Source organism: Entelurus aequoreus, linkage group LG13, assembly GCF_033978785.1.
Source record: "Entelurus aequoreus isolate RoL-2023_Sb linkage group LG13, RoL_Eaeq_v1.1, whole genome shotgun sequence".
Taxonomy (NCBI): Eukaryota; Metazoa; Chordata; class Actinopteri; order Syngnathiformes; family Syngnathidae; genus Entelurus; species Entelurus aequoreus.
Window position 1 is genome coordinate 45,870,816 of NC_084743.1, and position 26,227 is coordinate 45,897,042.

The 26,227-nt window shown below is 37.7% G+C and overlaps 1 protein-coding gene across 1 annotated transcript in view; it reads right to left on the reverse strand.

Annotated features, from left to right (window-relative positions):
• Positions 1–6,537: 6,537 nt before the first annotated feature.
• Positions 6,538–26,227, reverse strand: part of LOC133663875 (endothelin-converting enzyme-like 1) — a 176,543-nt gene continuing 156,853 nt past the window's right edge. The window contains exons 16-19 of the mRNA XM_062068591.1: positions 12,881–12,946; positions 7,617–7,712; positions 7,449–7,525; positions 6,538–7,380 (exon numbers count right to left, since the gene is read on the reverse strand). Coding sequence (XP_061924575.1) covers positions 7,281–7,380; positions 7,449–7,525; positions 7,617–7,712; positions 12,881–12,946 — 339 coding nt within the window. The 3' untranslated portion in view covers positions 6,538–7,280. The remainder of the gene's footprint in view (positions 7,381–7,448; positions 7,526–7,616; positions 7,713–12,880; positions 12,947–26,227) is intronic.

Below are 26,227 nucleotides of genomic sequence, written 5' to 3' on the forward strand. Positions count from 1 at the left end.
CACTAACTGTGGCATAAATGAACAAAACTTACTTGGCAAAGAACTGTGACATGACATGAAGTGGAGGGATCAAAAAGTGCGAGGACGCCAGGACGAACAACAGAAACAGACAGATTTAAATAGTGACGTGATCAGTGAAAACAGGTGCGTGACAAGACAGGTGAACAGGTGCGTGACATGACAATGTGAACCAGGTGAAACTAATGGTTGCTATGGTGACAAATAAAGTGCACAAAAAGTCCAAAACCAAATCCGAACATGACTAAAACAAAACATAATCACAGACATGACAATGACGCAATAGAAACAATGTCTTATTTTGAGGCACGGGTGTTTGCAAAAGGCTTTGACAGACATGTGCCAACCATTAACTCTATTTTGGTCAAACAATGCTAAAATATTAAGGAATTGTAATACTTGGTATTGGTTCAATACCAACATGTCTAGTTTTCTAGTTTGTATTCATAATTGTTATAGCCCAAGTAACGAAATCCATGACTATTGGGTTAAAAAGTACAAAATTAGCTTAAATAATAGCATAAACTGTAAGTAGCATAACAGGGGAATAGCTAGCATACTTCTAAGATGGCACCAAGTAAACAAATTCATGATTATTAGATTTAAAATGTAAAAAAAGAGATAAAATGCTAGCATAAAATGCTAATATTAGCACCCTAATATTAGCATGCTAACAGGTGAAGGCTAGCATACTTTTAAGATGGCGCCAAGTAATGGAATCCATGTCTATTAGGTTAAAAAGTAAGAACAAAATTAAGAGGTAAACTTACCTTGTCACCACATCCCGCTTCAAAGTTTGCGACTTCACTCTGCTGCTGAATTTAAAGTATGCTCCATGGCCAATAGGCCATGGAGGAGACCAAACCAATCAGAATGCACTCTTCAGTATGGTGACCACTGATTGGCTCAGCCTTAGGCAGTATTACCAGATTAGATTATACCATACTCAAGGGTGTTATTTCATGTCTAGGGGGCTCTCATATTGAAGAAACCTAATTTTAGAAGGTTGTGAATATTTATTTTATGCCCCAACAATGAAAATATTATGTTTTTAATAATTGATTCCTACTTTGCGGAAATTTATTTACCACGGTCAGAGGTGGAACCAATTAAGAGTGACAACAAGGGTTTACTGTACTTCTATTTTTGCGCTTTTTCCACAAACTGTGACACAAAATATGGTATTTTAGGCTTTAAAATAAATCCTTATATGGACACAGATCTCTGTGGTGTGGTGTTTATGTAGCTAGCTTATAGAGAGCCACCATCAGATATTGGGTGGTTTATACACAGATGGGCCATTGTGGAGGATCAAGCCTATCAGCACCCACACTGCTGTGGTCCCTTGTGGACGATCGAGCTTATCAGCACACACACTGCTAACACACTGATAATGACCCCAAAACACACGAGCGTTTGTTTGTATTTATTCAAACATTGAACAGCAAACCATAGATGGTAAAACAATAGCAGCCACGTGTGAACTTGCAGCCGTACCGTTTTTTTTCTCGCATGAGTGATCCATGTATGGCAGTTATTAGAACGTTGTGTTGCTAAGAGTCAAAAACAACTGTACAACAGTAACATCTCATTCACGTGTTGCATACAAAAGCAGTTTTTGAAAAAATACCACTGCACAAATGCACAAGTCTCCATCCAGCAAATATTTTCTTACAGTGATACCCGCTTAAGTCGGTCCCGTTTATGTCGAGCAAATCATCAAGTCCTGGTGCACCGTGTTCTTCGGATTACTGTTTTTGTTGACATAAAGTGGAAAACCTGGAGTGGTCATTTCAATTAAAAAAACATTCTGTTTATGTCAACACGTGTTGTAATACAGTACAGTGGTACCTCGGGATACGAGTTTATGTTTCGGAGCTCTTCATTCAAAGCACTTGTATCTCAAATAAACGTCACCCATTAAAATGTATTTAAAATCAATGACCTTAGAGCACAATTTTAATATGTAACATGCCTTTTAAAAATAAAAACGGGTGCCATGATAGGGTATAAAAGCAGCTTCCATGAAATGTTCCGTCATTCACAAACAAGGTCTGGGCGAGGGTCACCACTTTGTGAACAAATGCGTGAGCAAATCGTCGAACAGTTTAAGAACAACATTTCTCAATGAGCTATTGCAAGGAATTTAGGGATTTCTTCATCTACGGTCCGTAATATCATCAAAAGGTTTAGAGAATCTGGAGAAATCACTGCATGTAACATTGAATGCCCGTGACCTTGGATCCCTCAGGCGGTACTGCATCAAAAAGCGACATCAGTGTGTAAAGGATATCACCACATGGGCTCAGGAATACTTCAGAAAACCACTGTCAGTAACTACAGTTGGTCGCTACATCTGTAAGTGCAAGTTTTAAAACTCTACTATGCAAAGCGAAAGCCATTTATCAACAACACCCAGAAACGGCCCAGGCGAACATTTGGCTAAGAAATATTGTATCAAAAACAATACAATATGATAGCGTTTCTTAACCATAGGGCCAGGCCTGAGTGCCCCCTCGCGGGGCCACCCAAAAACACATTTTCCTTTTTAAAAATATATGTGTATATTTAAAAGAAAAGAAAAAGAAAGAATGATAAGAAAAAATAATTTGAAAAATATCTGTCAGCTGTGGTCCGTATGGGCCGCAGCAGTACTCAGCTTTGATACGCTTTTCCACCATTTGTGGCAGTAATGACAATGATCAAACAGTAACGACATATGACCATATCAAACAGTTTCTTAAGCGAGTAAAAAGTATGACAAAAATAAAGAAGCTGTATTTTCATCAGCACAGCCTAGTTAAAACATTATGGAATGTATTTATTTTGGCACTGCATAATTGTATGTAAATTAATGTTTATTTTTGGTACACCCTTCTTTTGCATAATATTTCATTAGCACTTATTTTGTAACAGCTTGATCCAAGCATTAATATTTTTTGTGATTAACACTTGCTTTCATATCATTTGACAAGGTTTATCATGTTGAACTGTAAGTAGGATGGATGTAATTATAGTATACCATTAAAATCAAGATAAGATGATTAATTCAGTGTTAATATTTGAGTGTGTCCTGGGCCCATCTGTAGTGGAAAAGTTGGTCCCCGAAGTCGAAAAGGTTAAGAACCCCTGAGATGTAACGTACTACAAACAACTACAGTAGTTTTATGAAGTGATTTAACATCCATGTACAGCTTTTACTTTGTAGGGTGAACTTCTACACGGCTTCTCAGTCAAACACATCATTCGCAGCTTTTCTACATTTTCATAGATAAATGTCCGCCGTTTAGATATTACTTTAGCGTTATCGACTCATTTTAAAACTGCTTTGCCAAGTCGTTCACGCAATCAGTCATGTTTTTTTTGGATGATTTCTTCCTTTCGCTCAATAAATTGTATTTTTTCATTCCCATGCTTTGAAAAATATAGCTATGTCGCTCTGTAGCTATAAGCTAATGCTAATGAGTGAGACACCGAGGGCCCGATTTACTAAGATCTAAATTCCTTGAGCTAAAGAGCGTGTGCAATCTATAAAATAGTGTGTACGTTTAGTGGGCGTGTTGCGTGTGAGCTGCCAACACTGTGTGCGCCATTGAAGACCGCAATATTTAAACACAGATTTTACGGGGCATCACCACAGAGACACTCTCATTTACTGCACATTCATGTTATTATGCTCCCATGTGTGGCGTTTTGCAATGTTTTCAAACATTTAGCAGCAGTCGTGCAGTGCATCTACATTGACACCACATGTTTTTCTTTTAGCCCTGAAGGTGCACAGGAGAGAGGCTGCATTATACATAATACAAAGAAGTAAAAAAAAAAAAAAAAAACGTCACAAAAAATAATAAATGACACCAAAATATCAATTGAATTCCTTTTAATCAGCCCCTTAAGTCATCTAGCAGCTAAGAAACTATAAAATGATGTTGCTGAAAAGATGATATGTGTAATATTTTTTGTAATTTCTGAATAGGTTGAAATTTACACGCAGGACGGAAGATTCCCTCTCCATTGTGTGTCTTTGCAAGGTGAGCCCTCCTCTCTCACAGGCCTGTGCATATTAACTGTCAGTTTGCGCGTCCTTTTCAAAGGTGCTAAACGCAAAATAGTTTTGACTATTGGAAACAAGCCTTTTGGCTTTTTGTGCCATCCATTTGCAATTTTAAAGCATTACATGGATTAAATTCTTTAAGATGCCAAAAAACTTCTCAATCAATCAATCAAAGTCCATCTGTTTCTGGGTGTTGTTGATAAATGGCTTTCGCTTTGCATAGTAGAGTTTTAACTTGAACTTACAGATGTAGCGACCAACTGTAGTTACTGACAGTGGTTTGCTGAAGTGTTCCCGAGCCCATGTGGTGATATCCTTTACACACTGACGTCGCTTTTTAATGCCGATTTACGATTTACACAACGTGCCACCTTCACTGGTTTTGGGTTTTGTATGCAAAACCAACTGTTTTACCTATTGGTACCTGTTTTTGTGTATTTGGGATCCCAGAAATTTGAAATCAAACCATGGAGGCATGGCTCAAAAACAAAAGTTTTTGGTTTTGAGACTTTAGTGACATATTTTGCCTTTGTGACGTGAGCGGACATCTTCATTTATGGTAAGGGTTTACCCGAAACACTTGGCCCCAGTCAGCCAATTCTATTCAGTTGTAGTCCAAAGTTGGAGTCATTATTTTCATCCATCCATCCATCCATCCATTTTCTACCGCTTATTCCCTTCGGGGTCGGGGGGGCGCTGGAGCCTATCTCAGCTACAATCGGGCGGAAGGCGGGGTACACCCTGGACAAGTCGCCACCTCATCGCAGGGCTCATTATTTTCATAGTTTTCTATATTCTCTTGTTGTGGGGCAGACTAGCTCGTACGTCCAAATTCCTTTTCAGTAGCGTATTGTTCTAATTTACATCTGTCAGTAGACTCAATCTGGAAGCGCTAAAAATGACAACATGGCTGATGGGGTGGAGAAGCAGTCACTTGGCCTGGAGGAGGACTTTGGCACGTAAATAAGATCTCCTACAAAACGGTTCATCCTGAAGAGAGTGCCAGAAAGCGGCTTAAAGATGGTCTGTAAAATATAATCCTTCGATCAGCATAATGAAGACAGAGACACGAAATGGACTGCACGCCTTAGTCTGCTCACCTACAGACACAATACACTTTGCAAACGTATAGTAGATCAGCTTTGCGTGTGCTACCAAGTTTGCACGTGTTTTAGTACACGCAAACATTCAGTAAATCAGGCCCTGAATGTTTCAGTTGGATCTTACGGGGTTCACAATATATTCGCTTTGCCAGCTGGTGGTGGGGAGGCGCGTACCCCGGATTTTCGCTCGCAACCTAAAACATAACAATTCGCCGAGAGACAGCATGTAGCCCAAAAAACGGCTAAGCCGAGGTACCACTGTATTGTTTACATCGTCATTGTTGCAAAGCCGCGTAAAACAACAACAGCAACTTAATGACTGTCTAGGTCAGGGGTGTCCAAACTACGACACGAGTTCAATTAACGGGAACTACGTATCCATATCATATAATAATACCCCAGGGTCTTTGGTCATTTGGTAGTCAGTGATAGTAACTCTGCCTTTAATTGTACTGTAAAATACAGAGAGTGCAGCATTCACTTATATAACTCAATCCAAACAACCTTCCCTAGTCACGGTGCAGAAAACAAAAATCAACACACATGACCATGTGTGTTGATTTTTGTGTGAACACAACCTGCTCATTGAACTTTGTGGACATTATAAAAAATGTTTACTCAACATTAAATAATCAAAATGACACTATTTATATCCATTACAAGGGATGATGGGAAAAATGCAAAACAGACTCTCCACACATATCCATATTTGGCGCATTTTAGCTCCTTGATATTTCTGATTGATTAAAAAAACTTTATAGAGGTTGTCACAGAAGTAAACAAGGTAGGAGTCGAACTTTCACATACTCTTAATAACCGATTATAATCATTATTATTTATACATTTTATTATTACAATAATATGTACTCATATATATGTATAGGCTATACATATACAGTATATAGATACTTTGCATATATATATATATATATATATATATATATATATATATATATATATATATATATATATATGTATGTATGTATGTATGTATGTACAGTATGTATGTGTGTATGTATGTATGTATGTATATATATATATATATATATATATATATATATATATATATATATATATATATATATATATATATATATATATATATATATATATATATATATATATATATATATATATGTATATATAGTTACTTTGCATGCAGTTTGCTTTCCGGACAAATTTCTCTAAGGCCAATGCGGACCCTAGTCAAAAAGTTTGGACACCCCTGGTCTAGGTACAAAGCATTAAAACGTACACATACTTACTTCCTGTTAAGTGCACAATAAGCTTAAAAATTAAGACATGGATTACCACCACAATAACAAAATGCACGTATGTCAACAAACATCCTTTATTATGTTTTTGGCCGTTTCACTTATGTCGCGTCAGTCAGCCAGTCTGAGAGGCGTCAACATAAACTGATGGGAAATTTATATGAAACCATATTTTGCCATTTCTGGGTGTGGTAGGTTCAAGCTCATGTTCCAGTCAGGAAATAATAGCTTTTTGTGTTATATTTTATCGATCAGGTGATGATGAGGCGACATAAAGATTGTATCCTTCTTTTGGCTCTAAACTTCCTGAGGTCAACCATCATAATAAACCTTTCTCCCCCCCCAAAAAAAAGAAAAAAAAAAAAGAAATTAAAAACGTCCCTTAAAAAAGTAGAAATACAAGAACAAAGAGAACAATGCAGGCAGACGATACAACAACCTTAATCACAATGCTAAAACGTGCTGCAATCTGACTGAGATCACAGCTGCTGCTGACCTTCTACTTCTTCTGGAATGTCCTGGTTGATGTATCAGTGGATAAACGATTGAGAAAAATAGGTTAGTGCTTGGAACCTGCTAAGTAAAAACCAAGACAGCTCACCAACAGTATGAGCGTGTTGTAATACAAAAATAGATGATTTAAAAATAAATGTAAACATAGAAAAATATATATAGTCAATGATAAGTGTCTTGTACTCGGATGTTAGCTTGGTTAGGCGACAATGCTTTATGTGCATGTTGGCGTTTTTAATTTTTAATTTTAAAAAGATGAACTTTTATTATGTGGTCGTTCTGATTAACGCAAAATATAATGAGGCATGTGAAGTAGTGTCACCACACAGAACATTTTTCATCAGGGTTCATAGGGGAGCCTTTCCCACAATGGTAAACACGGGAAAACTCTTTGAATTGGGAAACGCTGCCGATCACTCTGGAAAGTGTGGAGAAAAAAAAGCATCATATTATTGTTTTCATATAACACGTGTGTGATCATTTTACCTGTAGTGTTCTGGTGCATGTTTATCGGTTAACAACTGCAAGTAGATTGACTGAGATCTTCTTTTCATACACCAGTTCTGAAATTAAGACATAAAAACCATATGATGAAACAAAAAAAGTAGTAAATATCGATGTTGGAATAATATGTTGTGTACGTAAGCTTGGTACCTGTGCAAAGGCGATGAAGAAGAGTTGTTCATGTGTATATTTAAGGCCTGGTAGGGGCCTCTCGGGGCCGTGCTCCCTCACCCACTTCTGGTACGCCTGCACAGAGAGCCGTTGTGACGGTTTGAAAAGTAAAACCTTTATTTAACCAGATAAGAAACCCATTGAGATCAGGATCTCTTTCACAACGGTGACCTGGCCAAGAGGTCAACAGCACATGTCACAGAGCAGTTTCAAAAAAGTAATACGTTAAGACATACATTTTAAAATATATAAAAGAGAACTGTAAAACAATAAAGATTTACACCTTTTAAAAACACAGGCATTGTGCAAAAGTCTCTTGCTGTCTGTCCCTCAGGACAGAACGGAAGTCTCCAAATGGAAGTAGTTCAGTGAGTTTCAGTTTCGTCTGCAATGCATTCCATGCCATAGGGGCAGCAATGCCAAAAGCTCTTTTGCCAAATTCAGTCCGTACATGGGGAACAGTTAAAACATACAAATTGTTAGAACGTAATGCATAAGAGCTGTTTTTTCTTTGTAACAGAGTACACAAGTATGGAGGTATTAAACCTAAAAGAGACTTATAAATGATAGTCAGCCAATGTGTGTATCTGCATGCACTGAACGAAGATAAGTCTGACTTCATATACAGTTGACAGTGGTGGGTGAGACTACGACAGCCAGTAACAAATCTTAGTGCTGAGTGAAAAACAGTGTCCAAGGACTGGAGGCATTTAGATGAAGCACTAAAATAAAGCACGTCTCCATAATCAATTACGGGCAAGATAGTCGTTGTCACCAATTTCTTTCTGACTTTAAGAGAGAAGCAGTTTTTATTTCTAAAAAAGAAACCAAGCTTTACCCTAAGCTTAGAGACCAAGTTGTTAATATGGGCTTTAAATGAAAGCTCCTGATCAAGAGTAAAACCCAAGTACTTGTAATTTAAGACCAGCTCTAAAGGGTTTCCATTTGATGTTACAATATTTGGAATATTTTCCAGTAGCACCTTTGAATGAGAGAAAACCATTACCTTGCTTTTATCTGTATTTAAAACCAATTTAAGATCAAATAAGCGAGCCTGGATGACATCAAAAGCAGCTTGTAAAAACTCAAAAGCCTGAGTGATGGAGGTTGAACAGCAATAAATAATGGTGTCGTCTGCATAAAAATGGTACATTGCATTTGACAAATTATTGCAAAGATTATTTAAGTAGATAGAAAATAATATGGGCCCCAGCACTGATCCTTGTGGAATTCTTTTGGTAATGTCCTGTAATGAGGACATCCCAGCTTTCTGCTGGAGAGATAGTCTGTGAACCTAGCAGCTGCATTTTTAGATAATCCAACGTGATGAAGGGCTTGAATTAACAGACTGTGGTCTACTGTGTCAAATGTTTTTGACAAATCAATAAACAGGGCGACACAATATTTATTGCCGTCTACAGCTTCGATTAAATCATTGAGGACCTTAAGAGCAGCTGTAATAGTGCTATGCTGTTTTCTAAAACCAGATTGAAATGGAGACAAAATATTGTTTAATTCTAAAAAATCCTTTAGCTGGTTACTAATGATCTTCTCAAACAATTTTGCTAAAACGCATAATTTAGAAATTGGTCTGTAATTATTTATATTTGTGGGGAAGAACAAATGCTGATTTCCAGATTTTTGGAATGCTTTTACTTGTTAGACTTAGGTTAAAAATATGCGAGAGAGGCTCAGCAATAAAATCAGCAGCCAATTTGAAGAAAAAGGGTTCAATTTGGTCAGGTCCTGCTGCTTTAGTTGTGTCCAGGCTCTTTAGTGCACTGTTTACCTCGGATATTGATACAGGTGTGAACTCAAAAGTGCAGGTGCTGCGTCTATTTACAGCATGTGGTGTCTTTGGTATATTAACATTAGTTAAACCAACATTTGACAATTGAGGATTCAACGACTCAAACAAGGATCCGGCAGAAACAAAATACTCATTAAAACAATTTGATATAGTTGTCTTATCAGACAAAGTACCAGATTGAGTAATTAAAGGACTTGGAAAGTCATTTGTTGTCACATGATTTAAAGAAGCTTTTATGGTTTGCCAAAACTTTTTGGGGTCATTTATATGTTTTTTGCATTCATGCAGGTAAAAATCAGACATGGCCCTCTTAACAAGCGAAGTACATTTATTTCTAAGCTGGCGAAAGCAAAGCCAGTCAAACTTTGTCTTTGTTTTTCGAGCCCTGGCCCAAGCAACATCTCTCTCTTTGAGAAGGTTTCCAATTGCAGAGCAAAACCAGGGATTATTTCGACCTTTAACTCAAAATTTTCGAAAGGGAGCATGTTTATTGACTATACGTTGAAATTCGTTATAAAAGTATTTCAACGCTATCTCAATATCATCAATTTCTTATCTGGTTAAATAAAGGTTCTAAAAAGTAAGACCGAATTAAAGCTCGAAGTCGGACACGTAAAGTAGAAAAGATGTCTGGTAAAATGTTTATTTTTTTCTGTTAATCTTGTTTTTAGCGCTAAAAATGTATTATTGAACAATTTATTTTCCATGTATTTGTCTTACTTCAAACATGCATCTTATTAAAGGTGCTTTTTGCATCTTCCTCACAGTAACATTTTTCAAAGCATTAAAATTAGAGATGTCCGATAATGGCTTTTTTGCCGATATCCGATATTCCGATATTGTCCAACTCTTAATTTCCGATACCGATATCAACCGAAACCGATATATACAGTCGTGGAATTAACACATTATTATGCCTAATTTTGTTGTGATGCCCCGCTGGATGCATTAAACAATGTAACAAGGTTTTCCAAAATAAATCAACTCAAGTTATGGAAAAAAATGCCAACATGGCACTGCCATATTTATTATTGAAGTCGCAAAGTGCATTATTTTTTTTTAACATGCCTCAAAACAGCAGCTTGGAATTTGGGACATGCTCTCCCTGAGAGAGCATGAGAAGGTTGAGGTGGGCGGGGTGTATATTGTAGCGTCCCGGAAGAGTTAGTGCTGCAAGGGGTTCTATTTGTTCTGTTGTGTTTATGTTGTGTTACGGTGCGGATGTTCTCCCAAAATGTGTTTGTCATTCTTGTTTGGTGTGGGTTCTCAGTGTGGCGCATATTTGTAACAGTGTTAAAGTTGTTTATACATTCACTTGTGTGTGTGAAAAGCCGTAGGTATTATGTGATTGGACCGGCACGCAGAGGTAGTGCCTTTATGGTTTATTGGCGCCCTGTACTTCTCACTACGTCCGTGTACACAGCGGCGTTTTAAAAAGTCATACATTTTACTTTTTGAAACCGATACCGATAATTTTGAAACCGATACCGGTAATTTTGAAACTGATACCGATAATTTGCGATATTACATTTTAAAGCATTTATTGGCCGATAATATCGGCAGTCCGATATTATCGGACATCTCTAATTAAAATGTAACAAGAACAGCACGGGCTAGCTTTTGTTGACAGAAGACATTTGTTTAACAATTGTCAATATTTTTTACAATTGCAAAGTTTATGTAATGCATTTTTCTAACCGGCCCGAATAAAATGGTCGGTGTTTACGGCGGTCGCTTATAAATAAATATACCTTCAAATACACATTCAATGACAGCCAATGCTAGCTATCCGAATGGCAATTTTTTTTTATAAACCTTTATTTATACTGTTTAACATTTAAAAACAAGCAACGAAGCAATAATAATCAAAACAAGTACAAAAGCAGTACACAAATAGTACAATACAGCGCTAGGGGGTTGTAAACACCAAATGGCTATTATGAGCTAACAACACCTAAAGCAGGGGTGTCAAACTAATTTTAGATCGGGGGCCACATGGAGAAAAATCTACTACCAAGTGAGCCGGACAGTTAAAATCACGGCACGATAACTTCAAAATAAAGACAACTTCAGATTGTTTTCTTTGTTTAAAAATAGAACAAGCACATTCTGAAAATGTACAAATCATAATGTTGTTGGATTTTTTTTTACACTTACATGTTGCGGTTAATAGTAACCAATGTGTATTTGTCGTTATATATACTTTCTGAATAAATTATGTGATAATGTTCATCAGCCAACTCATTGGTGTTCATTTTCAATCTATTAAGATAAAAAAATTATATCAAAATCAAATTACAGGATGTTATTTATGTATTTTGATCATTTTCTTCGACTGATGTATTAACATCTTGTGGTTTATTTTGTACATACTGTATGTAGTATCTACAAAGAATTGTTATTGCGGACACATTTAGAACAGCTGTTTATTTCATTCAAAATTTCAGGTGAATTTTTATACTTAGCAAACTCATCCCGAGGGCCGGATAAAACCTGTTTGCGGGCCTGATCCGGCCCTCGGGCCGTACATTTGACACCCCTGACCTAAAGGGTCAAAGAATATTTGCTTCAACTATTTTTTATAAGCGTTTAATTCAGACACTATATTTCTATTTTTTAACAAATTACCACACAATAGCATACAAACGGTGACCACACTGTTTGAGAGAACAGTTTGACACCCCTGACCTAAAGCTAATGCGCTTGCATGTGCTACGTATGTACGTAATTACGTAGGAGAAGCAGCGAGCCCCTTTAAATTCTGGCTGTGGTCAAAGAGTATAAAAACATGTTTGTGTAGTTTGTCTGTCATCATGCCATAAAATCCACAAACGTTGCAGGGAGGCGGCTGCACTCGGATTGTTTGTTGAAGACGTTTCACCATAAAGGCGAATTAAAGAAACATTTATTCAACAAACAAGAAGTGTCTAGTTCCATTCATCCTCTGTGGATAGTATGAAACTTGTTTCACATTCACACAAATCGAGTCGCCAAACTCGTCAATAAAGTGTTCCTTATTTATTTTTCAGGGAGTTGGCAACCCCAAAATCGACCATGAAAATCATTTGTCGAAGTCAGCCCTTATATTTACTAGAAATAGCTCTTGCTGCCAGTGGTGCATAGTGACAGGCAGAACACAACCATGTTCTTCCACTAGGTGGCGGAAGCACATAATTCACCTTTGTATTCAACCACCTGTAGGTACAGTATGCATACAACAGAATAAGTCAATGCATTTGACCTTTGGGTGTTTCACCAGCATTCTGTCTTTGCACTTTTTGTGCCTAGAACATAAAAATCTTGGATTTTTTGGGACTTTACAGTATAGTACTTGGCCTAGGAGTAAACTGAAAGAGGCCTTGTTTGAACCGATTATGCCTGTAATTTAATTGTTTATATTATAAAACCGATGATAGTAACTAATAGTACTCACATAGTATGACAGTTTGAGTCCTCCCATGTCTGCTATGTTCTCCCCCAGTGTCAGGCGGCCATTCACCTAGAGGCATAAAAAAAATGTCAGTTTTATTCTAAATATTTATAAATGGAATATGGCTTGGAATAATATATCGTCTTTCCCTGTCACAACATGCAAACAACAGTAAGGGAGGGAGAAATGCTCATTCCCATACTGAATAATTCACATAATCAGAAGGGACTAGGGATTCTGCACACACACACACAAAAATTGCTACATTTTGGGATGGTGTGGCTCAGATGGTAGAGCGGCCGTGCTAGCAACTTGAAAGTTCTAGATGGTATAAGTTTCTGCCATCCTCGTCACGGCCGTTGTGTCCTTGGATGAGACTAATTGTTGGATATAATTTTGAACCATAACCAACCATGCATCAATATAGCTCTTGTCTCAAAGTAGGTGTATTGTCACGACCTGTTACATCACGCCGTGACTTATTTAGAAGTTGTTGGTGTTTTCCTATGTGTAGTGTTTTAGTTCTTGTCTTGCGCTCCAATTTTTGGTGGCTTTTCCTGTTTTGTTGTTATTTTCCTGTAGCAGTTTCATGTCTTCCTTGAATGCTATTTCCCATACTTGCTTTGTTTTCGCAATCAAGACTATTTAAGTTGTGCGGACGCTATCCTTCTTTGTGGGGACATTGTTGATTGTCATGTCATGTACGGACGTACTTTGTGGACGCCGTCTGCTCCACAACGCTGTAAGTCTTTGCTGTCGTCCAGCATTCTGTTTTTGTTTACTTTGCAGCCAGTTCAGTTTTAGTTTCATTTTGCATTGCCATCCCTAAGCTTCAATGGCTTTTCTTAGCGGCACTCGCCTTTTGTTTATTTTTGGTTTAAGCATTAGATAGCTTTTTACCTTCACACTGCCTCCCGCTGTCGTCTGCATATTGTGATCACGACAAACATCTACAAAGCAATTAGCTACCTGCTGCCACCTACTGATATGGAAGAGTATTACATGGTTACGCTGCCGAGCTCTAGACAGTGCTGACACTCAACAATGGCATATTATTTGTGGATTATAATTACTGGTTTGCAAAAAATATTTTTAACCCAAACAGGTGAAATTACATAATCTCCCACGGCACACCAGACTGTATTTCACGGCACACAGTGGTTGAAAAACGCTGCCCGAGAGAGCCGCCAGAAAAAAATCTGTTCCTCAGCAGTGGTCCGCATGGGCCGCAACGGTACTCAATTTTCCCCACCACTTATGGCAGTCATGACAATCTCAAGCAAACAGAACAAGTCTAGAGCTGTGGTTCTCCAACTTTTTTCACCAAGTACCACCTCAGAAAACACTTGGCTCTCCAAGTACCACCATAATGACCAACATTGAAATGCAGTAGGCCCAAGTATTCATTAAAAACAAGGCATAGGTTTTGTTTAACAAGTATTTTGAGAATCATTGGTCAAGAGCTAAAGACATGGAGGAGTTTCTTAAGCGCACATATTATGACCAAAGTGGTGAAGCAGCATCACTAACAATACACTACTTTTTTAATTTTACCAGACACATTAGGTATATTTGCACAAAGCGTTGGACTAGTATCGCAGATAGCTAAATTTGACTCGGTATCCAATCGGAAAGCAAATCAGTGGTATCGCACATCACAAGTCGGAGGAGCTTTAGGCGCACAGTCAGTGTACCCCAGGGCAGCTGTGGCTACAAATGTGTGAATGTGGAGTGAATGAATGATGGGTTCTCACTTCTCTGTGAAGCACTGTGAGTGTCTAGAAAAGCAATATATAAATTTAATCCATTCATTATTTTTTTTCCGTAAGAAAATCCGCAAACAGAACAAGAAAATTGGACTTCTGTAATACAAGTCAAGACATTTAACCTCAAAGACAGGCATACCTAAAACTAGCATATTTTCACACCTGTCTTAAAGGCCTACTGAAATGAAATGTTTTTATTTAAACGGGGATAGCAGATCCATTCTATGTGTCATACTTGATAATTTCGCGATATTGCCATATTTTTGCTGAAAGGATTTAGTAGAGAACATCGACGATAAAGTTGCAACTTTTGCTCGCTGATAAAAAAAGCCTTGCCTATACCGGAAGTAGCGTGACGTCACCGGAGGAAGGACTTCTCACAATTCCCCATTGTTTACAATGGAGCGAGAGAGATTCGGACCGAGAAAGCGACGATTACCCCATTAATTTGAGCGAGAATGAAAGATTCGTGGATGAGGAACGTGAGAGTGAAGGACTAGAATGCAGTGCAAGACATATCTTTTTTCGCTCTGACCGTAACTTAGGTACAAGCTGGCTCATTGGATTCCACACTTTCTCCTTTTTCTATTGTGGATCACGGATTTGTATTTAAACCACCTCGGATACTATATCCTCTTGAAAATGAGATTCGAGAACGCGAAATGGACATTTACAGTGACTTTTATCTCCACGACAATACATCGGCGAAACACTTTAGCTACGAGCTAACGTGATAGCATCGTGCTTAACTGCAGATACAAACAAAATAAATAAACCCCTAAATGGAAGGATAGATAGAAAATCAACAATACTATTAAACCATGGACATGTAACTACACGGTTAATGCTTTCCAGGCTGGCGAAGCTTAACAATGCTGTTGCTAACGACGCCATTGAAGCTAACTTAGCAACCGGACCTCACAGAGCTATGCTAAAAACATTAGCTCTCCACCTACGCCAGCCAGCCCTCATCTGCTCATCAACACCCGTGCTCACCTGCGTTCCAGCGATTGACGGTGCGACAAAGGACTTCACCCGATCACAGATGCGGTTGGCGGCCCGGAGACGGAGGAAGTTAAGGTGAGTTCGCCGGCTGGCGCGTCTGCTATCCATCTGTCAGTCCTCCTGGCTGTGTTGCTGTAGTCCGCCGCTAATACACCGATCCCACCTACAACTTTGTTCTTTGCAGTCTTCATTTTTCATTAAACAAATTGCAAAAGATTCACCAACACAGATGTCCAGAATACTGTGGAATTTTGAGATGAAAACAGAGTTTTTTGTATAGGATTCAATCGGTCCGTATACTTCCGTTCCAACCCTTGACGTCACGCGCATACCTTCAGCATAAAAAAACGTTTTCAACCGGAAGTGTGGCGGGAAATTTAAAATTGCACTTTATAAGTTAACCCGGCCGTATTGGCATGTGTTGCAATGTTAAGATTTCATCATTGATATATAAACTATCAGACTGCGTGGTCGGTAGTAGTGGGTTTCAGTAGGCCTTTAACATACAATAACATGTATAATAAAAATGATACTATTGAAATAACCAAACACAGTTACCAAAAAGCACTACGGATGAACCAAAAACCATAATATTTTTCTTGATACAAAGAACGCATATTAGAAAGTATGTACATTACTACAATAAGCTCACATTTTACATCTTGTGCTTTGCAATATTCCTGTTATAAAAGCCAATATCCATTAAATAGTTTTTTTCTTAGGACGTTTAACCAATGTGCTTGTCTTAAAGGGGACCTATTACGAAACCCAAAACCAGTGAAGTTGGCACTTTGTGTAAATCATAAATGAAAACAGAATACAATGATTTGCAAATTTTCAACTTCAATTCAATTGATTAGACTGCAAAGACAAGATATTTAATGTTCGAACTGAGAAACTTATTTTTTTTTTGCAAATAATCATTAACTTAAAATTTAATTGCAGCAACACATTGCAAAAAAGTTGGCACAGGGGCATTTTTACTACTGTGTTACATGGCCTTTGCTTTTAACAACACTCAGTAAACGTTCGGGTACTGAGTAGACCAATTTTTGAAGCTTTTCAGGTGGAATTCTTTCCCATTCTTGCTTGATGTACAGCTTAAGTTGTTCAACAGTCCGGTGTCTCTGTTGGGGTATTTTATGCTTCATAATGCGGCACACATTTTCAATGGGAGACAGGTCTGGACTGCAGGCAGGCCAGTCTAGTACCCGCACTCTTTTACTTTGAAGCCACGCTGTTGTAACACGTGGCTTGGCATTGTCTTGCTGAAATAAGCAGGGGCGTCCATGATAACGTTGCTTGGATGGCAACATACCGTATGTTGCTCCAAAATGATGATGATGCAGATGTGTAAGTTACCCATGCCTTGGGCACAAATAAACCCCCAATTCTATAAGATGCCAATAAACTTCTCAATCAATCAATCAATCAATCAAAGTCCATCTGTTTCTGGGTGTTGTTGATAAATGGTTTTCGCTTTGCATAGTAAATGATAAATGATAAATGGGTTATACTTGTATAGCGCTTTTCTACCTTCAAGGTACTCAAAGCGCTTTGACAGTATTTCCACATTCACCCATTCACACACACATTCACACACTGATGGCGGGAGCTGTCATGCAAGGCGCTAACCAGCAGCCATCAGGAGCAAGGGTGAAGTGTCTTGCCCAAGGACACAACGGACGTGACTAGGATGGTAGAAGGTGGGGATAGTAGAGTTTTAACTTGAACTTACAGATGTAGCGACCAACTGTAGTTACCGATAGTGGTTTTCTGAAGTGTTCCTGAGCCCATGTAGTGATATCCTTTACACACTGATGTCACTTTTTGATGCCGTACCGCCTGAGGGATCGAAGGTCATGGGCATTTAATGTTGGTTTTCAGCCTTGCAGTGATTTCTCCAGATTCTCTGAACCTTTTGATGATATTACGGACCGTAGTGGTGAAATCCCTAAATTCCTTGTTCGTTGAAAAATGTTGTTCTTAAATTTTCCCACGCATTTGTTCACAAAGTGGTGACCCTCGCCCCATCCTTGTTTGTGAATGACTGAGCATTTCATGGAAGCTGCTTTTATACCCAATCATGGCACCCACCTGTTCCTAATTAGCCCGTACACCTGTGGGATGTTTCTAATAAGTGTTTGATGAGCATTCCTCAGATTTGTCAGTCTTTTTTGCCACTTGTGCCAGCTTTTTTGAAACATGTTGCAGACATCAAATTCCAAATGAGCTAATATTTGCAAAAAATGACAAAGTTTACCAGTTGGAACGTTAAGTATCTTGTCTTTGCAGTCTATTCAATCGAATATAGGTTGAAAAGGATTTGCAAATCATTGTATTCTGTTATTATTTACGATTTACACACGGTGCCACCTTCACTGGTTTTGGGTTTTCTATGTAAAACCAACTGTTTTACCTATTGGTACCTGTTTTTGTGTATTTGGGATCCCGGAAATTTTAAATCAAACCATGGAGGCATGGCGGCAATATTTATAAAACAAAAGTATTTGGTTTTGAGACTTTAGTGACATATTTTGCCTTTGTGACGTCAGCGGGTATCTTCATTTATGGTAAAGGTTTACCCGAAACACTTGGCCCCAGTCAGCCAAATTTTATTGAGTTGTAGTCCAAAGTTGGAGTCATTATTTTCATAGTTTTCTATATTATCTTGTTGTGGGGCAGACTAGCTCGTACGTCTAAATTCCTTTTCAGGAAGCGCTAAAAATGACAACATGGCTGATGGGGTGGAGAGGCAGTCACTTGGCCAGGGGGAGGACTTTGGCACATAAATAAGACCTCCTACAAAACGGTGCATCCTGAAGAGAGTGCCAGAAAGCGGCTTAAAGATGGTCTGTAAAAACATAATTCATGCAACATTACATTTTATGTAGACCACAAGAGAAGTGTTTTAAATGTAGGAAAATGAAATATGACTCCTTGATAGAATCTATAAATGTAATACATGTTTTTACATACTATATATTATCAAGAACATTTGACTTGCAAAAACATTTGAAACAAGTAAAATGGTGTACTGGCATGAAATATTTAAACAGTTATTACAGCAGCTGGCTATTGTATCAATAATTAATTGCATTTATGAAATCTAATTCAATAGAGACTCTGTGAATAATTAATGGAAATACATCACAATTACATTACGTGCCAATATTTGAATAAAAGATGAAATAAGAATAATAGAATACAATTTTTATTTTAATATATTGTGATCGACGACTGAATCGATGTACATATGTAAACTTAATGGGGAACTGCATTATTTTTTTTTTTTTGGCCTATCATTCACAATCCTTATGTAAGACAAGAACACATATGTTTTGTTTTTTAATGCATTTTAAATAGTAAATAAATGCGATCAAAAGTCCGCTGACAATGGAGCCTTATGGGAGCCACTCTAATCTACCTATAAAGCCCTTAAAACATCTTTACACCTCCATTAAGGTTTTATATACATGAAGTAAGAATCTATGTAATGTAGTAAAAGGCACATTTATAACAACACGGCGCATTAATTTCAAAATGCATCAAGGCATTTGCTTTTTCCTTCAACAACATCACTGATTACTACTCACAGCAGACTTTATGAGAGCAGACAAACATAAAACATCACTCACTGTACAATGTCTGCTGTCATTAGGATGCCGACTGATAGAATCTTGTCATATTCCCGTTTAGATGAAAAATGACTCATACTTCTCACAAAGAAAAGGGGGTGGAACCAAGCGTCTTTTCGTGTCTTTCTCGCCATTTCCGAATTTAAATTGGATGTCAAAGTGTACCAACTTGTGGGATTACGTCCTCTTCCTTCTACTATCCAGGTGAGAGGCATTATTTACGATCTAAAACAAACTTCCACGAGCTCCGACGCGAGAAAGCAACTCACCAGCCGATGATGTGAACATTGGCGCACACGCCAGTGATCACAGCACCGCTATAAATAGTTTGTCTGCGCTTATAATAACAAAATCACTAATAGTTGGTTAATATTCTAGTCACAAAATGTAAATGGTGTACTGTTGGTGTTTTTTTGGTGGTTATTTATTAGGTTTTATAAGCGGAATAGAGGACCTCCCATTAGCTCCATTGTAAGAGTAAGAATGCAATAAAAAAAATACATACGGCGTCTTGTCTTTAATAATGATTGTGAATGATAGGTAAAAATTCTCCCAAAAAGTGCAGTTCCCCTTCAAGCAACAAGTACGCAGTGCACATGTTTGGTCTTTTCTCATATTTAGTGAAGTCATTTACAAAAGGTATACATGAGAGGCTATAGGCTACTTGGAGCTAGCAGCTACACATCAGATAATAATAATAATAATAATAATAATAATACCTGAGATTTATATAGCGCTTTTATAGATAAGCACACAATAGCACATACGTTTGTACATAACTATCCTTAATTAAACAATGTTGCATTATTCGTGTTAATTTAAACATGTATCAAATAATTATAGGGCGTGTTATTCACAGATAGAAAGTCTCCGAGGTAGAAGCGTACTAAAAATTATCCAGTAACAAACGTGTCCGCATCATTAAACTTAGTGCGCTATGAGCTTAACTTAATTGATTATTGTGGCCACTAGCTGCAGCCAAAAAAAACAAAAAAACATTCCACTTAATCTTTAGGACAGCATAAGTCCATTTCAGACGGTTAATAATGAATAGGTTAGTGTTCTTCATACCTACTATTGGTCTCTGTTTGAGTAATTTTACTTTTCCTTACCTTTCCTAACGTTCCACACTACAAAATAATAAAAGTACGTATGATTTGTGCTGATATTGGGTCAATATTGGTATCAGTCGGTTAATATTCAAAGCACACTGGGAACCAGCATTACTCCTCTCTAGTCAGTTCACTAGTCACTTTATACTTTTTATTGTCTCGTCTTTTTTACATTGCTTCCTAGAGTGGTCTTAGGCCATATTGTATATTGCGTATTGTGTATATTGTGTTGTTTCTTTATATTGTGTGGTTTCTTCTTTTTTTAAATGCAAAGCACCTCAGGGAAGCAACCTAAATTTCGTTGGACCTGTACCTGTACATGCACAATGACAAATAAAGATCATTCATTCATTTATTCATTCATCCAAAGTCAAGAAGTTGAATTGAGACACCTTTACTTAAAACAGGTGTGAAGATACCCTAAAAGTGGCCTTGATCATTTCAGGGGATTTTTTTGAAATATTTTAATAAAATACTTTGTTTTAGGGTAAATCTGCGTTCTTCTCCTCTTGGCCAAAATGGCGCCTCCCTGGTCACGCTACTCTGTTGTGAATGGTCTGACGTTGGCTCAAGCACCCCCGCCTGAAATCTTGAAATGTTCTCTTACTCGACTTTTCACAAGATTTAAGAGTGGTATAACAATTTAGCCAGGGAAAACTTCAAAACACACTAATAAAGCAATTTCACTTCATGTAACTTAAAGGCCTACTGAAACCCACAACTACCGACCACGCAGTCTGATAGTTTATATATCAATGATGAAATCTTAACATTGCAACACATGCCAATACGGCCGGGTTAACTTATAAAGTGCAATTTTAAATTTCCCGCTAAACTTCCGGTTGAAAACGCCTTTGGATGATGACGTATGCGCGTGACGTAGCCAGTGAAACAGAAGTATCGGTACCCCATTGAATACAATACAAAATAGCTCTGTTTTCATCTCATAATTCCACAGTATTCTGGACATCTGTGTTGGTGAATCTTTTGTAATTTGTTTAATGAACAATGAAGACTGCAAAGAAGAAAGTTGTAGGTGGGATCGGTGTATTAGCGGCGGACTACAGCAACACAACCAGGAAGACTTTGACTCGGATAGCAGACGCGCTAGCCGACGCTAGCCACCGACCGCACGGATGATCGTGGTGAAGTCCTTAATCCTTCCGTCGATCGCTGGAACGCAGGTGAGCACGGGTGTTGATGAGCAGATGAGGGCTGGCTGGCGTAGGTGGAGCGCTAATGTTTTTATCATAGCTCTGTGAGGTCCCGTTATACTAAGTTAGCTTCAATGGCGTCGTTAGCAACAGCATTTTTAAGCTTCGCCAAGCAAGAAAGCATTAACCGTGTATTTACATGTTTATGGTTTAATAGTATTGTTGATTTTCTGTCTATCCTTCCAGTCAGGGGTTTATGTATTTTGTTTCTGTCTGCATTTGAGACCGATGCTATCACGTTAGCTGCATAGCTAAGTTAGCTTCAAAGGCGTCGTTAGCAACAGCATGGTTAACCTTCGCCAGGCTGGAAAGCATTAACCGTGTAGTTACATGTACATGGTTTAATAGTATTGTTGCTCTTCTGTCTATCCTTATTTTGTTTCTATCTGCATTTGGGCCCGATGCCAGCACGTTAGCTCAGTAGCTAAAGAGCTTCGCCGATGTATTGTGATTGTCCATTTCGCGTTCTCGACTCTCATTTTCAAGAGGATATAGTATCCGAGGTGGTTTAAAATACAAATCTGTGATCCACAATAGAAAAAGGAGAGAGTGTGGAATCCAATAAGCCAGCTTGTACCTAAGTTACGGTCAGAGCGAAAAAAGATATGTCTTGCACTGCATTCTAGTCATTCACTCTAACGTTCCTCATCCACGAATCTTTCATCCTCACTCAAATTAATGGGGTAATCGTCACTTTCTCGGTCCGAATCGCTATAGCTGCATTGTAAACAATAGGAAAATGTGAGGAGCTGTTCAATTGACTAGGTCACGCTTCTTCCGGTAGGGGCAAGGCTTTTTTTCATCAGATACCAAAAGTTGCGATCTTTATCGTCGTTGTTCTCTACTAAATCCTTTCAGCAAAAATATGGCAATATCGCGAAATGATCAAGTATGACACATAGAATGGATCTGCTATCTCCGTTTAAATAAAAACATTTCATTTCAGGAGGCCTTTAAGTGTGCAAAGTTGCAATTGTAAGATAGGGCCGCTTAAGAGTTTATACAAAAAGTATCTGGTAAAACATGTTATTGACACCCTAACTGTGAGAGTTAGTGTTTCTGTGTTTGGCCTACTTCATTCAGTCTTTTATAATTGGCCAACATGAAATCACATCTTTGTCTTGTACAAAGCATTTCGCAATCAAGTCAATTTTAGCACAAACTTACAGGAGCTGAAAAGATCAGCACAGCAGAAACCCGAGCATACATCTGTTGTGGGTGCACTCACACTGCGACATGACAATCAGCCTCCACCCTCCCTGGTTACCCTTTGGCAGTCACACTACACCCAGCTCACGGCAGGACATCATCACTCCATTTTACAAACGGCCTTTCTGCACCTTTTCAGACGTATTTTATGTCATCATTAATAACTAGCGGATGAACATTGGGTACACAACACGTCTAGGTTGCATTGTGCATTCCTGCGAGCAGTTGTGAAAGAACAATCTACCGTGCCCAGGCCCACCTCTCCATGGTAAATTGTTGAACTTGAGATTCTACAGTATGTATTAATTGTTCATACAGACAGTGTGTGGGTTCACATTTGAAACGATTTGGTACCAACTTTCAGTACTTTTGTGTATGTTCATGAGTTAATAAAAGTTAATTGTTAAATAATAAAAACATTAAAAACATTTAACACTGAGCTAATAACTATAACTGTGCTGTCCAGTTGTTATATCTTCGTTACACTTCTCATTTGCAAATGTTATATTGTAACCTTTGCATGAATCGATTCAAATTCAAATTGCGATTCTCACGTTGTACGATTCAGTATCGATTCTCATTTTTCAAAAATCTTTTTTCATTTGTATTTTTATTTTTAATTTTTTGTATTAATCAATCCAACAAAATAATGCAAAGCAATACCATAACAATGAATCCAATTCCAAAACCAAACCCGACCCAGCAACACTTTCATTCCATTTCCATTCCGTATTTCATATATATATATATATATATATATATATATATATATATATATATATATATATATATATATATATATATTAGGGGTGTGGGAAAAATCGATTCAAATTCGAATCGCGATTCTCACGTTGTGCGATTCAGAATCGATTCTTTTTTTTTTTTAAATCGATTTTTTTAAAATTAATTTATTTATTTTATAATTTTTTAAATTTTTTTAATTAATCAATCCAACAAAACAATACACAGCAATACCATAACAATGAAATCTAATTCCAAAACCAAACCCGACCCAGCAACACTCAGAACTGCAATAAACAGAGCAATTGAGAGGAGACACAAACACGACGCAGAACAAACCAAAAGTAGTGAAACAAAAATGAATATTATCAACAACAGTATCAATATTAGTAACAATTTCAACATAGCAGTGATTAAAAATCCCTCATTGACATTATCATTAGACATTTATAAAAAAAAAGAAAAAAAAAAAAGAACAATAGTGTCAAAGTGGCTTACACTTACATCGCATCTCATAAGCTTGACAACACACTGTGTCCAATATTTTCACAAAGATAAAATAAGTCATATTTTTGGTTCATTTAATAGTTGAAACAAATTTACATTATTGCAATCAGTTGATAAAACATTGTCCTTTACAATTATAAAAGCTTTTTACAAAAATCTACAACTCTGCTTGCATGTCAACAGACTGGGGTAGATCCTGCTGTATTGAATGAATAGAGAATTGTTTTTAATCGGAAAAATATCGTTTTTGAATCGAGAATCGCGTTGAATCAAAAAAATCGATTTATAATCGAATCGTGACCCCAAGAATCGATATTGAATCGAATCGTGGGACACCCAAAGATTCAAAGCCCTAATATATATATATATGCTGTATATATACAGTACAGACCAAAAACTTGGACACACCTTCTCATTCAATGCGTTGACTTTATAATCATGACTATTTACATTGTAGATTGTCACTGAAGGCATCAAAACTATGAACACAAGAGTTATGTACTTAACAAAAAAAGTGAAATAACTGAAAACATGTTTTACATTCTAGTTTCTTCAAAATAGCCACCCTTTGCTCAGATTACTGCTTTGCACACTCTTGGTATTCTCTCGATGAGCTTCAAGAGGTAGTCACCTGAAATGGTTTGAACTTCACAGGTGTGCTTGAAGCGCATCCTCCCTTTTCATTGTCCCATTTAAAGCACCAGTTCCATTGGCAGCAAAACAGGCCCAGATCATAATACTACCACCACCATGCTTGACGGTGGGCATGGTGTTCCTGGGATTAAAGGCCTCACCTTTTCTCCTCCAAACATATTGCTTGGTATTGTGGTCAAACAGCTACATTTTAGTTTCATCTGACATCACATGGACAAAGATAAGACCTTCTGGAGCAAAGTTGTTTGGTCAGATGAAACAAAAATTTAGCTGTTTGGCCACAATACCCAGCAATATGTTTGGAGGAGAAAAGGCGAGGCATTTAATCCCAGGAACACCATTACTACCGTCAAGCATGGTGGTGGTAGTATTATGCTCTGGGCCTGTTTTGCTGCCAGTGGAACTGGTGCTTTAAATGGGACAATGAAAAAGGAGGATTACCTCCAAATTCTTCAGGACAACCTAAAATCATCAGCCCGGAGGTTGGGTCTTGGGCGCAGTTGGGTGTTCCAACAGGACAATGACCCCAAACACACGTCAAAAGTGGTAAAGGAATGGCTAAATCAGGCTCAAATTAAGCTTTTAGAATGGCCTTCACAAAGTCCTGACTTAAACGTGTGGACAATGCTGAAGAAACAAGTCCATGTCAGAAAACCAACACATTTAGCTGAACTGCACCAATTTTGTCAAGAGGAGTGGTCAAAAAATCAACCACAAGCTTGCCAGAAGCTTGTGGATGGCTACCAAAAGTGCCTTATTGCAGTGAAACTTGCCAAGGGACATGTAACCAAATATAACATTGCTGTATGTATACTTTTGACCCAGCAGATTTGGTCACATTATCAGTAGACTCATAATAAATTCATAAAAGAACCAAACTTCATGAATGTTTTTTGTGACAAACAAGTATGTGCTCCAATCACTCTATCACTAAAAAAAGAGTTGTAAGAATTATTGGAAAGTCAAGACAGCCATGACATTATGTTCTTTACAAGTGTATGTAAACTTTTGATTGCGACTGTATATACATACACATAGTCGCTAAGTTGGCAACACGGATATATGTATACATATTATATTCATATAATGGAAATATATTTAATAATTCTGCGATGAGATGGTGACTTGTCCAGGGTGTACCCCGCCTTCCGCCCTATTGCAGCTGAGATAGGCTCCAGCACCCCCCGCAACCCCGAAAGGGATAAGCGGTAGAAAATGGATGGATGGATGGATATTTAATAATTATTATAATTGGATGTTAAGAGTATGTGAAAGTTCAACTTTTACCTTGTTTACTTCCGTGACTACCCTCTTAAAGTTGAGTAATTAATCAGAAATATCAAGCAGCTAAAATGCGCCAAACATGGATAAGTGTGGAGGGTGTTTTGCATTTTTCCCATCATGCTTTGTAATGGATTTAAATGGGTCTAATTTTGAAAATTTTAAGGTGCATAGACGCTTTTCATAAAGTCCACAAAGTTTAGTGAGCAGGTTGTGTTACGTG